At 39.4% G+C, this 12,751-nt stretch overlaps 1 protein-coding gene across 3 annotated transcripts in view; it reads left to right on the top strand.

Annotated features, from left to right (window-relative positions):
* znf277 (zinc finger protein 277) overlaps positions 1–12,751 on the top strand; it is a 67,839-nt gene that overhangs the window by 35,984 nt on the left and 19,104 nt on the right. For all 3 annotated transcript variants that reach the window (XM_063057886.1, XM_063057887.1, XM_063057888.1), the window contains exons 5-7: positions 2,789–2,880; positions 6,287–6,397; positions 11,522–11,654. In XM_063057886.1, coding sequence (XP_062913956.1) covers positions 2,789–2,880; positions 6,287–6,397; positions 11,522–11,654 — 336 coding nt within the window. The remainder of the gene's footprint in view (positions 1–2,788; positions 2,881–6,286; positions 6,398–11,521; positions 11,655–12,751) is intronic.

Raw genomic sequence — 12,751 nt, 5'->3', positions numbered from 1 at the left:
TCCTTACTTGAGGAAGGATATACTGGCTTTGTAGGCGGTGCAGAGCAGGTTCACCAGGTTGATTCCAGAGATAAGGGGGTTAGACTGTGAGGAGAGATTGAGTTACCTGGGACTGTACTTGCTGGAATCCAGCACAATGAGAGGAAATCTTATAGAAACATATAAAATTATGAAAGGGTTATATAAGATAGAGACAGGAAGGTTGTTTCCACTGATAGGTGAGTCTAGAACTAGGGGGCATAGCCGCAAGATTTGGCAGAGTAGATTTAGGATGGAGATCAAGAGGAACTGCTTTTACCAGAGGGTGGTGAATCTAAGGAATTCTCTGCCCAAAGAAGCAGTAGAGGCTAGCTCAGTTAATATATTTAAGACAAGGCTGGATAGATTTTTGCATTGTAGGGGAATTAAGGGTTATGGGGAAAAGGCATGTAGGTGGAGATAAGTCCATGGCCAGATCAGCCATGATCTTATTGAATAGCTGAGGAAGCTTGACAGGCCAGGTGTCATACTCCTGTTGTTATTCCTTATGTTTTTATGTTCTTATATAATGCAAAATTCACTAAGTATGGGCTGTTTGCAGTGATGAAATATCATATTTTGGAACTCACCAGGTTTAATGTAATATTTTATTTCTTTGGTTAACTTTCAAAATATACCATCTACGAACTGGTGGTGATCTGAGTTGTCTTAGTGCCTGTGTTTTCTGCACTCAGAATTGTCCCTGAACGTAAGGTGAAGTTAACTGGTTGTGTTTTACACAATGCTGTCACATGTTTGCAAAATATATTTTATTCATTCAGAAGATGCTGGTATTACTGATAAATGCAGATTTTATTCCCTTTTCCTTAAATCCAAACCTTAAAATACTACCCTACTGTGCTCTTTCATTTATCAAACTCTATGTCAGAATTATTTTAGAAGTTGAAGAATATTTCAAATAACCCTCCAAAAATAAAAGACCTTCCTCACTTAAATCTTAAATTTGGACCTATTGGACTTAATCATCTCATAGACACTATTCACACGGGTACTTAAGTTCTTCCCTGTTTCTCTCTAATTTTCTAGAATCCTTTATTTTCCATTTTATCTCTATTCAACATTTAATGGACTTATCTCCTCTCACACCCGCTGTTTCCTCCATTCATAGCCTGACGTCTCCCCTCACTCCACAACATGCAATTGTTTTTATTTTCTGAACTTCAAAATGACTCTCTGTGGGAACACCATCCTCCACTGAAAGCATAATCCTTCAAACTTTAATTTTCTTGAACTTTGGAAGGAATATCAAGCTGGAAAATATTTCTCTGTGTCAGGGATTAGATCAAATGTGCTGCTTTTCACAAGAAATTTAAAGAAGCAGCATAAAGTTGATGAGATGGAAGAATAAAAAAACACTTCAGGCACATATTTAAAGGCTAATCAAAGAAATATGTGAGAATCTGGCATTTTAACTTAATGCAGAGAGGTGTAGTCATGTAGGACCTTGCTAAGAACAGTGATAGAAGCAAAATCCACCATTCTTCCTTTGTTTAAAGTCACAGAGCAAAACACAGCGTGGAAAAAACCCTTTTACCCATCAAGTTCACGCTGATCATCAGTACCCATTTTGTCTAATCCTAGATTTAACTCACTATTTTTGTATATTTTTGAACATCATATCAAAATTTAGTACTCTAATAGTTTTAATTTCAGTCTATTTGATCACAACTTATTTGCCCTTTTTAACCTTACCATACATGTTTGCTTGGTTCCATTCTGTTTCGACACAGAACCACCTGCGCTAAATCCAGTTTCTGCTCCTGTTCCTGATCTATTGCAATGAGATGCCTTCTAATGATCTTCCAGTATTTCTGCCCTTTGGCAACATCGTCTGAAGTACCACATTTTTACCCCTAAATTGATAGCACAATTTTAAATATGAGTGTAATTAGGCCATATCCAAGAATCAAGTTATCAGTTTTCTTTCTTCCAATTGAACATCTGAAAACAAATCTATTTCACCTGCCTTTGTCAGATTAACTCAAGACTAAATGAACTGTTGCAATACCCAGCTGTTCTTGAAACCTATTATTTTGTCCATTTCTGTAGTACTGTAACTATTGTCTCACTCCACTACTATTACAGTGCTTGGCTTCAATTTAAATTACTTTAGACTCTTTATCTTGATTGATCTTCGTGGCTTGCCTTCCAAGATTTGCAGCTTATTTGAAACTCCTCCATGCAGTTATCTATCACTTTTATTCTCACCTGCTGTTCGTTACCCATCATCAGAATTCTTTCACTGATGTCTCCTGTCTTGTATCCTTCCAGTTTCCACCAGTCCAACTTCTATTTCTGTTCCGTCTTGTCCTCTGATTCCGGCCACCTTTTTCATACACAGATCCTGCCTTCTACTTTATAGTGATACTCCAGCCTTTACCAATATGCACCTAACATTTGAAGCCCTCAATGAAAACTAGCACCACCCCATCACCTCACTATTTCTCCTAATTTTCAGAGTTTGTGCAAAACTTAACTTTATCAAAATTGTGTTCTTCCATCTTCATTCTGTTACTGTTTGATGCCTGTTTCTTATTTATGAATCATAGAGTCATTTCCTATATTAAAGCTGTGTTCTTTTGTTCTATGCATTAGATCGTTCTGAATACAGTCTTATGTATTGCTTTTCTTGGGTATTCTTTACATAATATCACCTATCAGGATGTACAATTTATTAAGTAAGTATTTCATAAGCTAATACACCTGATTTGCTCAGTGTTCGTTTCCTAACTCCTTTTCTTTTACACAGGAAGAAGTATTGGAACAGCAACAGGTGGAAAGGAATGACAACAGTTTTTATCGTATCTGTATGTTTTGTAATGAAGAATTTGCAGGAAACAGGTATGTATTTTCTAAGGCAGTTTTATTTTTCTGGCTCAGAGGAAGATTCAGATGAACTTTGAATTTTTATCTCAGATAACCTTTTACAGCCAAGCTTTGAATGAAAATTTATTAAATTGCTTGCCACATGAAATAATGGATCTACAGCAATCTTACTGAGAGAATTCTCAGACCAAATCTAATCCTTCATTTATTTATAAATCACCACATACTTCTAATTTAGTTTTCTCTTGCATTAGAAATCCTCAACTTTAAATACTCAGGTTCTGTGGTTTCCTAACTCGTACCTCCCACAACCTTCTCTTTTAATGAGCAAACTTAAACACGCTTTCCACATGTGTCCATTCTTGGTGTTAACGTATTGTAAAACTTATGGATATTAGACATTTTTGAGAACAAGAACTGATCATTGAAATTATGTTCATGAAGCATTTCACTTCTGGTAATCTGAGACCATAAGACATAGGATCAGAATTAAGCCATTCAGCCTATCGAGTCTACTCCACCATTCCATCATGGCTGATTTATTATCCATCTCACCCCCATTCTCCTGCGTTCTCTCTTTAACCTTTGACACCCTGACTAGTCAAGAACCTTTAAATATCCACTTTAAATATACTCAATCACTTGGCCTCCACAACCATCCGTTGCAATGAATTCCATGGATTCACCACCCTTTGGCTAAAGAAATTCCTCCTCATCTCTGTTCTAAATAGATGTTCTATTCTGGTCCTAGACTCACCCCCTGTAGGCAACATCTCTCCAGATCCACCCTATCTAGGACTTGCAATATTGGATAGGTTTCAATGAGAATCCCCTCTTCTGTCTGCTAAGCTCCGGTGAGTACAGGCTCGGAAAAATCTTACGCTCCTCATATGTGAATCCTTTCATTGCCAGGATCATTCTCGTGAACCTCCTCTGAACCCTCTTCAGTACCAGCACATCAGTTTTTAGATATGGGGTTCAAAACTACTCACAATACTCCCAAGTGTGGTCGGACCAATGTCTTATAAAGCCTCAGTATTACATCCTTGCTCTTGTATTCTAGTGTCAGAAGGAATGTTAACATTGTATTTGCCTTCCGTACCACTGGCTTCACCTACAAGTTAACCTTTTGGGAATCCTGCACAGGGACTCCCAAGTCCTTTTGTATATATAATTTTAAAATTTTCTCCCCGTTTAGAAAGTAAACTTAACTTTTATTCCTCCTACCAAATTACAAGACCATACACTTTCCATCTACCATTTCTTTGCCCGTTCTCCCAATCTAAGTCTTTCTGCAGACTCTCTGCTTCCCTCAACACTACCTGTCCCTCCACCTATCTTCGTATCTTCTGCAAGCTTCACCACAAAACTGTCAATTTCGTCATCCAAATCATTGACATATAATGTGAAAAGAAGTGGTCCCAATAATGACTCCTGCGGAACACCACTGGTCACCGGGAGTCAGCAGGATATGCCTCTCTCATTGCCTCCTGACAGTCAGATTAACAGAAGCTGCAGATTATTCTAATTAACAATCTGCAGCTCCTGACTGAAAAGATCAAGGAACTGGAGCAGGAAGTTTTCAAGGCCATCCAGGACATTGAAAACCTCATTGATGAGACTTTTACTGAGGTGGTCACACCTAGGGTGCAGCCTTCAGATAGTTGACGGATGACCATCAAGAGAAGCAAGGGACATAAGCAATCAGTGCAGGGTTCCTTTGTGACCATTCCCCTCAGCAACAAGTATACCCCTTTAGATATTGCTGAGGGGGTGGGGGGCTGACCTATCGGGGCACAACAGCAAGAGCCAGATGAGTGGCACTGTGGCCAGCTCCATTGCTCAGCAGGAAACATTAAAGTCAGGCAGAGTGATAGTGATAGGAGAGTTAAAGAGGCAGACAAGGGATTCAGTGGCCATAAAAAAGACATTAGGATGGTGGGTTCCTTCCCAGGTGCTAGAGTCCGGGATGTTTCAGAGCAGCTGCAGAAGGTTCTCAACGAGGGAAGGAGAGCAGCCAGAGATTATGGTGCACAGTGACACCAATGATACAGGGGTAAGAGGTCCTGCACACTGAGTGTAGGGAGTTGGGGAAGATTCTGAAGAGAATGACCTCTAGGATAGTAATCTCTGGATTATTCCCAATACCACCTGTAGACAGGGCAGGAATAGGGTGATTGTATAGATGAAAGAGTGGCTGAAGATGTAGTGCAGGGGGCAAGGTTTCAGATTTCTGGATTATTGGGATCTCTTCTGGGGAAGGTTTAACCTGTACAAAAAGGATGGGTTACACCGGAACTTAGGGGACCAATAATCTTGCGGGCAGGTTTGCTACAGCTATTGGGGTGGGTTTAAACTAATTTGGCAGGGGAACTAATTTGGACTGATAAGGCTGAGGATGGGGCAATTGGTATACAAGTGATACTGTGAGGAAGAACAGGCCAATGATTGGGCAATATTACAATCAGTGGACTAAGTTGAAGTGGAACACGTGGGCAAAATTGAATAGGGTGATGAATACAGGTGTTATATTTGGATGCGTGCAGTATACGAAATAAGGTAGATGGTCACATAGCACGTTTAGAGATTGGCAGATGTGACGTGGTGGTCATCACTGAGTCATGGCTGAAAGAAGATCATAGTTGAAAGTTTAACATCCAAGGATACACATTGTATTGAAATGGCAGCCAGGCTTGTAGGCATAGGGGGTGGGGTTGCTCTGTTGGTAAAAAATGAAATCAAATCCTTAGAGGTGATATAGGATCAGAAAATGTAGAATTCTTGTGGGTAGAGTTAAGAAACTGCAAGGGTAAAAAAAAAACCCTCAAGGCAGTTATATACAGTCTTCCAAACAGTGGCCAGGATGTGGGATACAAATTACAATGAGAGTTAGAAAAGGCATGTGGTAAAGGTCATGTTGCAGTCGTCGTGGGGAATTTCAATATGCAGGTAGATTGGGAAAATCAGGTTGGTGCTGGATCCCAAGAGAGGGAATTTGTAGAATGCCTATGAGATGGCATATGGGCCAGTTAGCCTGACTTGAGTGGTTGGGAAGCTGTTGGAATCCATTAATTAGGATGAGGTTTTGGAGTACCTGGGGGCACATGGTACCAAGTACTAAGAGTCAGCATGGTTTCCTCAAGCGGAATTCAACCAAAAAATATATTGAAATTCTTTGAGGAAATAGCAGGCAGGATGGGCGAAGGAGAGTTAGTGGATTTATTTATTTGGATTTTCTGAGGGCTTTTGACAAGGTGCTGCACATGAGGCTGCTTAACAAGATAAGATAAACAAGTGCTTACTTTTCTTTTTGATTTTCATTTCGGAAGTTACCCTGCATTCTCAGAACTTTTCTATGTTAGCATGGTTTTGCTTAGTAATTGTTTAAAATTGTATTCTTTTATTTTAAATACACATTCAGAGCGGTTCTCTTTAATCATATGGCCAAAGATCATGCTTTCAACGTGGGTCTTCCAGACAATATTGTGTACTGCAATGAGTTTCTGGATTTGGTGCAGAAAAAAATGGATAAGTACGTTTTTTTATTTCTATGTTTCTATGTAATAGGGTTGTTACAAAGATCGATAACTATTGAGTAATGTTAGTTTGTTTCCACAGTTACAATGTATGGGGCACATAAGTCATATTGCTCCTTTTATCAACTAACGTTGTCTACCTGCTCACAAAATTTAACAGAGCAAATGATTCTTAAGGTTAGTGGGCAGTCTGCCGATTTTCACCAACAAAGCAATTTAAATAATTATGGATATGGCAACAAGCCATTTTCCATTTAGGAAATTTGCTGTTTCTTAAAGCAACTTTGTTTATTCAGCATCACAGATCAGATTGGTTTTACTTATCACAACGTACATCTTGTCTTGAGTACTAAAATTGAGTTTGTTCTACTGTTTACTTCCAATGTGCAATCTCTGTTTTGGAATCCTGAGCTTTGTTGAATTTATTCCACACCTAATCGGCCAAATGAATTTTGCTGAATGAACATGATGTATAACCAGATACCCCTAAATTACCATTATGCTCAAGTAGCTGGATTTTCCAACATATTACCTGCACAAATTCAGCATTGGTATGACTTGCAAGACATTACAATTAATTTCTTTACTTGCCTGTGGTAGACACAGAAATGTTTCTTATATTTCTGCACCTAATCAAAAGTCATTCCTTTTGCTTGCTTTAGAGCTTGCAACAGAATTGAAACAAGCTTAAGTTAAATCCATAGCAAAGCTTAACAGCATCAGTTGCCAAATCAGAAAAATGATTGCACTCATATTTTAGAAGTACAGGTTTCCCCCTCTATCCGAAGGTAGAGCGTTCCTATGAAACCGTTTGTAATCCAAAATGGTGTAAAGTGAAGAAGCAATTACCATTAATTGTTATGGGAAAAGTTTTTGAGCGTTCCCAGACCCAAAAAATATCTACCAAATCATACCAAGTAGCACATGAAACCTAAAATAACACTAACATGTAGTAAAAGCAGGAATGATATGATAAATACACAACCTATATAAAGTAGAAATACTTTCCTGCAATCATTGCAGCACTGTCAAGCGTAGCGAAAATCTCACACTAGCGTTCTGGGCGGAAGCACTCTCTCCAGTAACCTTTAAGCTATGAAGCTGCCGTCGTCTCAAAAACCGATCAAACCACCCGTGACCACCTTTAAATTCCACTTTCGCAGAAATGTCTTTCATTTATATTGGAAAAATTTTTGCATGTTCCCAGACCCAAAAAATAACCTACCTAATCATACCAAATAACACATAAAAATACACAGCCTATATAAAGTAGAAATAATGTACAGTGTAGTTTCACTTACCGGAATTGGGAAGACGGCGAGCATACTGACGGTGGTGTGTTAGGCTGAGGTTGAGGTGGTAGGAGGTACAGGAGACTGGTTACTGACATCTTCTATGTCTGCCTGCCTCGATGTCGAAGGCCGAGGTTCGTCGTCTGCTGTGGCTGATGTGGAAGGCTTGAAAAATGACAGTATGCTTGACTGCTTAGCCTCACGCTTTTTTCTATCATACAGTTTTTTTTTGTAAGCACTCAAACCATCCTGCAAATATGCCCTAAACCTACGTGCCCTTTCAAAATTAAAGTCATACTTTTCTGCAATCATTGCAACGCTGTCAATCGCAGCAAAAATCTCACGCAAGTGCTTCACGTTCAGTTCTTGGACGACTTCTCTTTCGGGCCATTCCCTACTGCGTTTGGTTTCGATTTGTATCCTTTCCTCTTGCAATTGCATCAGCTCTTCATCTGTCATGGTCATGGGATGCCAAAACCTCTTCAACATCATCTTCGTCAACTTCCACAAACCCAGCCTCCTTAGCCAAAGTCATGATTGCCGTAATTATTGTTGATAGTTCGAAGCCTTTAAAATCGTTCACTGCTTCGGGACACAGTTTCCTCCAAACGCCATTTCTTATCGAGACTGTTAGCCTATCGAGAGCATCTCCAAGGTTGGCGATTGCCAATTTTATATTGTATTCTTTCCAGATCTCTCGCAAAGACACTTCGGAGTTGCCCTCTCTGTCAATTGTACTTACAATAAAACGCATTACATTTTGCGTATAGTAAGCCTTAATTGTGGCTATTAGGCCTTGGTCGGACGGCTGCAGCAATGATGTCATATTCGGCGGTAAGAACACAACATGAATGTTACTGCTATACTCGGTAATGCCAGGTGGATGAGCAGCACAATTATCGACAATCACAAGACACCTATTATCGAGGTTGTTTTCTATACGGTGTTTTTCAACAAAAGGACTAACATATTCACTCATGTACTCAGAAAAAACCCCTTGGGTATTCCAACTGCTTGGATGTGAATGGAACACAACAGGAAGTGTATTCTTATCAACACCTTTAAGTACCCTCGGATTTTCTGAATGGTACACTAGTAGAGGCTTAAGGACAGCATCACCAGTGGCGTTAGTAATAGGCATTAGGATAAACCTGTCCTTCGATGCCTTGTGTCCCTTAGCCTGCTTTTCTTCTTTCAAAATAAATGTCTTGCTCGGCAATTTTTCCAATAAATTGCAGTTTCATCACAGTTAAACACCTGCTTATACGAATAACCTTCTGTAATTATTTTCTTCAGTTCTGCTGGGAACTTCTCGGCAGTTTCAGTATCAGCCGAAGCACTCTCTCCTGTAAACGTTAAACTATGAAGCTGCCCTCGCCTCAGAAACCGATCAAACCACCCATGACTACCTTTAAATTCCACTTCCGCAACATTTTCATCACCATCGGCCAGTGCTTTCTGTTTCAACTTATTAAAAAGACTGACTGATTTCTCCTTAAGTATAAGATAACTTAATGGAACACCACGCTTTGTACACCCATCAATCCACTCAAGCAATAGACTTTCCATTTTATCCATTACTGGATGCCGACTAAAAGAGACCACTTTGCTACAAGCAGAACCAATAGTACATCGGCAGCTTTCAAGATTCTTTCTCTCTGCGTGTAAATAGTGCGAATGGTGGACGCAGGCAAGTTCAACGCACGAACAGTGTCCTTACTTCGTTGACCATGATCAAAACGCTTAATTACCTTACATCAAAGTTGCTGGTGAACGCAGCAGGCCAAGCAGCATCTATAGGAAGAGGCGCAGTCGACGTTTCAGGCCGAGACCCTTCGTCAGGAACTGAAGTTAGTCCTGAAGCGTAACACACTTACAAGCTCTCTTAGGCTTTTCCGATACCTTAGAACTCATCTTGCTAACGGATGCACAAAATAAATTGAGATAAAGCAGAGATGCTCACAGACACGTGCTTAAGCTATGGCGGCTAGAATGCAGTTCCGGGGGAGGAGCTTGGCTGCTTGGGGTGCGTGCTGCCTTTTTTCGTAAAAACAAAAACACTCTTCGGTTAGCGAAAATAGGTAACTAATGTAGGTCTTTCATAACAGTGAGCTGTCGTAAAACGAACGTTTGGAAAACGGGGGCCACCTGTATTCACAAACTTCAAAACGTCATCTTTGAGTTAGAATAGTTTCTGTTTCGCCACATCCAGAAAGGATTTCTGCAGTCAGCCTTTCAGCAGGTTTTGGAAGAGAATTCTTCATCCCACCCTTCCCACAGGGTTCACAGACGGTATAAATAGATGTAGCACAGGAACAGCTGAAACTATAAATGACAGTTACAATATAAAGCTACATTACAAAAGAAAATTCAAGGCAGAGTTACCTTTCCAGGTGTCTGTTGGGAAAACACAACTCCCTAAATGGTCTTACCCAGAAGATTGTGTAAATGGAAGTAGATATTCATACACTCCCTTTGCAAACAGGCCTCCACTTTTTGGTAAGTGCAAAAAAAAACCTTAATAATTTAGAATTCATATAGTTAAGATAGATTTACAGTACATAACAATGACAACCAGGATTTATTTTAATCTTCGCTATTTGCCTGGTCCCTCTCTCTTCTGCTGTTAAACCTCACTGGTGCTGTGCGTGTCTGCTGTTGTCGGGGAGAATGCTGTTGAGTTGGTTCTCCTGTTTGTTATCTTGGGACAAAGAATATAACAGTTGCTGGAAATCAGGGGAAAAAGGTGAATGATGGAAATACCCAGCAGGTCAGACCAATGTGTTCTTTTCCTATTTATTTTTCTCACCAACTTACTTAATTTGTTAACAAATTAGCCCTCATAGCATTGTGACATTTGGACAAACTTAGTCTTTGACCAAAGGTATTCCATTCCTTCTCTGCATTCCCTATCTCTCTGTTACATTAGTTTACCACTGATTAGTTTGTTGTACATCCTTGCATCTCCATTATAAACTCTTCAACCACTTGGGTTATTTTTGGCTTGCTGAGTGCAAGTGCAAACTTGAATAAATATTTCAGTCAGAGGAGGGTAGTTTGTAGTTCACTGCTTTGTTCTTCCTGTGTAGCATCTTGTCCTGGACATATTTTTTACAAATTGGAAAGATGTTAGGCAATGTGTTAACTCCACTGAAGCTCGTGAAAATGCTTCGTGTTTCTTATTGCCATGTTTATAGTAGTAAATGAATACTGTTGAAGGGTTGATGAAAGCCTGAAATTGTCACTGCTGTTCTCCATGTGTTCAAGGATATGGCGTCCCAGAAATGTGAACAGAAGGGCACAGATGATGTGGCACACAAGGAGGCCAGTTGACCCATCCTACTTGTGTCAGATGTTTGAAATATGTTTCTCATGTTCTTTACCATGACCTGGAAAATTTTTCTCTTGGATGGACATGTTAATTTTTTTTCCCAAATATATTCTTGAATCTTATTTCACACCCTTTGTCAAAAGGTGTCTGACAGATTATCATTACTTGATGTATTTTTTCCCCTCTTATTGCCTTCAGTTCTCTTCTAATAATTTTTTGTGTTCAGTTGAATTACTTAACTATTGTTCCTGCATGAAAGTTCTATTCATGGTTTTAGTATTCAATCAACATAAATAAAAATATTGAATATTAATTTTATTTGATTGTTTTAATCTTGACGTCAATGCAGTTGTACAGTCAGAGAAATAATTACTGCTACGGGACAATAAGAATTTAAATTTTTATATTTTTCAGTTAAAGTAATGATTGATTGAACCTTTTTGTGCATTAAGTATTTAAGAACGAATGCATTCTTGACAGATGTATTCTTTTTGCAGTTTGCAGTGTCTGTATTGTGAGAAAACATTTCGGGACAAACATACGCTCAGAGACCATATGAGGAAAAAGCAGCACCGTAGAATCAATGCCAAAAATCAGGAGTACGACAGATTTTACACCATCAACTATCTGGTAAGGCTTTTGTATGGCTTCGGAGTGCAGCTTTAGAATGAAGAAAGGCAATTATTCAGTAGCTTAGGCAGCATCCATGGGGAGAGAAGTAGTCAACATTTTCCATCAGTAACCAATTGCGTATTGTGTTTTAAAAAGGTGTCTAGATCAGTGTTGTAGGGATTGCCAATACTTCCTGCAGTTAGAGACAGAAGAAAAATACCATAGGTACATGGAAATAATTGTTCCCTTTACAACTTTGATCCACAATTATTCAGAGATACTACTCCCTTTATTCTGTCCTCCCTCCCAATTCCTGCAGTCCAAACATGCTTGCATTCAGACTTTGAATTTCGATGAAGGGCCATTGTCACGAAATATTGACTTTGTTTCTCTTTTCATTATCTGTTGTGTTGTAAACAGCATCTTTGCTTGTTACTGACTTGCAGCACCTGCAAGTTTTAGTTGCGGAGACAAGAGACTGCAGATATTGGAATCTGGAGCAACACACAATCTGCTAGAGGAATAGCAAATCCAGCAGCTTCTTTGGGGGGAGTGGATAGAAATTTCAATAATATGGGTTGAGTCCCTGCATTGGGACTTTTTTTTCCCAATTAGCACACACACATATACAGGTTTCCCCCGCCATCCGAAGGTAGAGCATTCCTATGAAACGGTTCGTAAGCCGAAATGTCACAAAGTGAAGAAGCAATTACCATTTATTTATATGGGAAAAATTTGTGAGCGTTCGCAGACCCAAAAAATCCTACCAAATCATGCCAAATAACACATAAAACCTAAAATAACAGTAAAAGCAGGAATGATATGAATACACAGCCTATATAAAGTAGAAATACTTTTCTACAATCACTGCCGCACTGTTCTCTGTAGTGAAAATCTCAAGCAAGCTCTCTCGGCAGAAACTCTCTCTCTAGTAACCTTTAAGCTATGAAGCTGCCAAATCATACCAAATAACACATAAAAATACACAGCCTATATAAAGTAGAAATAATGCATGTACAGTGTAGTATCACTTACCGGAATCGGGAAGACAGCGTCGAGCACACTGATGATGGTGTGTTAGGCTGAGTCATCAGAGGTTGGGGTGGTGCAGTGAT

The sequence above is a fragment of the Mobula hypostoma genome, chromosome 9 (genome assembly GCF_963921235.1).
Source record: "Mobula hypostoma chromosome 9, sMobHyp1.1, whole genome shotgun sequence".
In the NCBI taxonomy this organism is placed as follows: domain Eukaryota; kingdom Metazoa; phylum Chordata; class Chondrichthyes; order Myliobatiformes; family Myliobatidae; genus Mobula; species Mobula hypostoma.
Note: the sequence above shows the minus strand (reverse complement) of the source record. Positions and strands in the feature narration are given on the sequence as shown.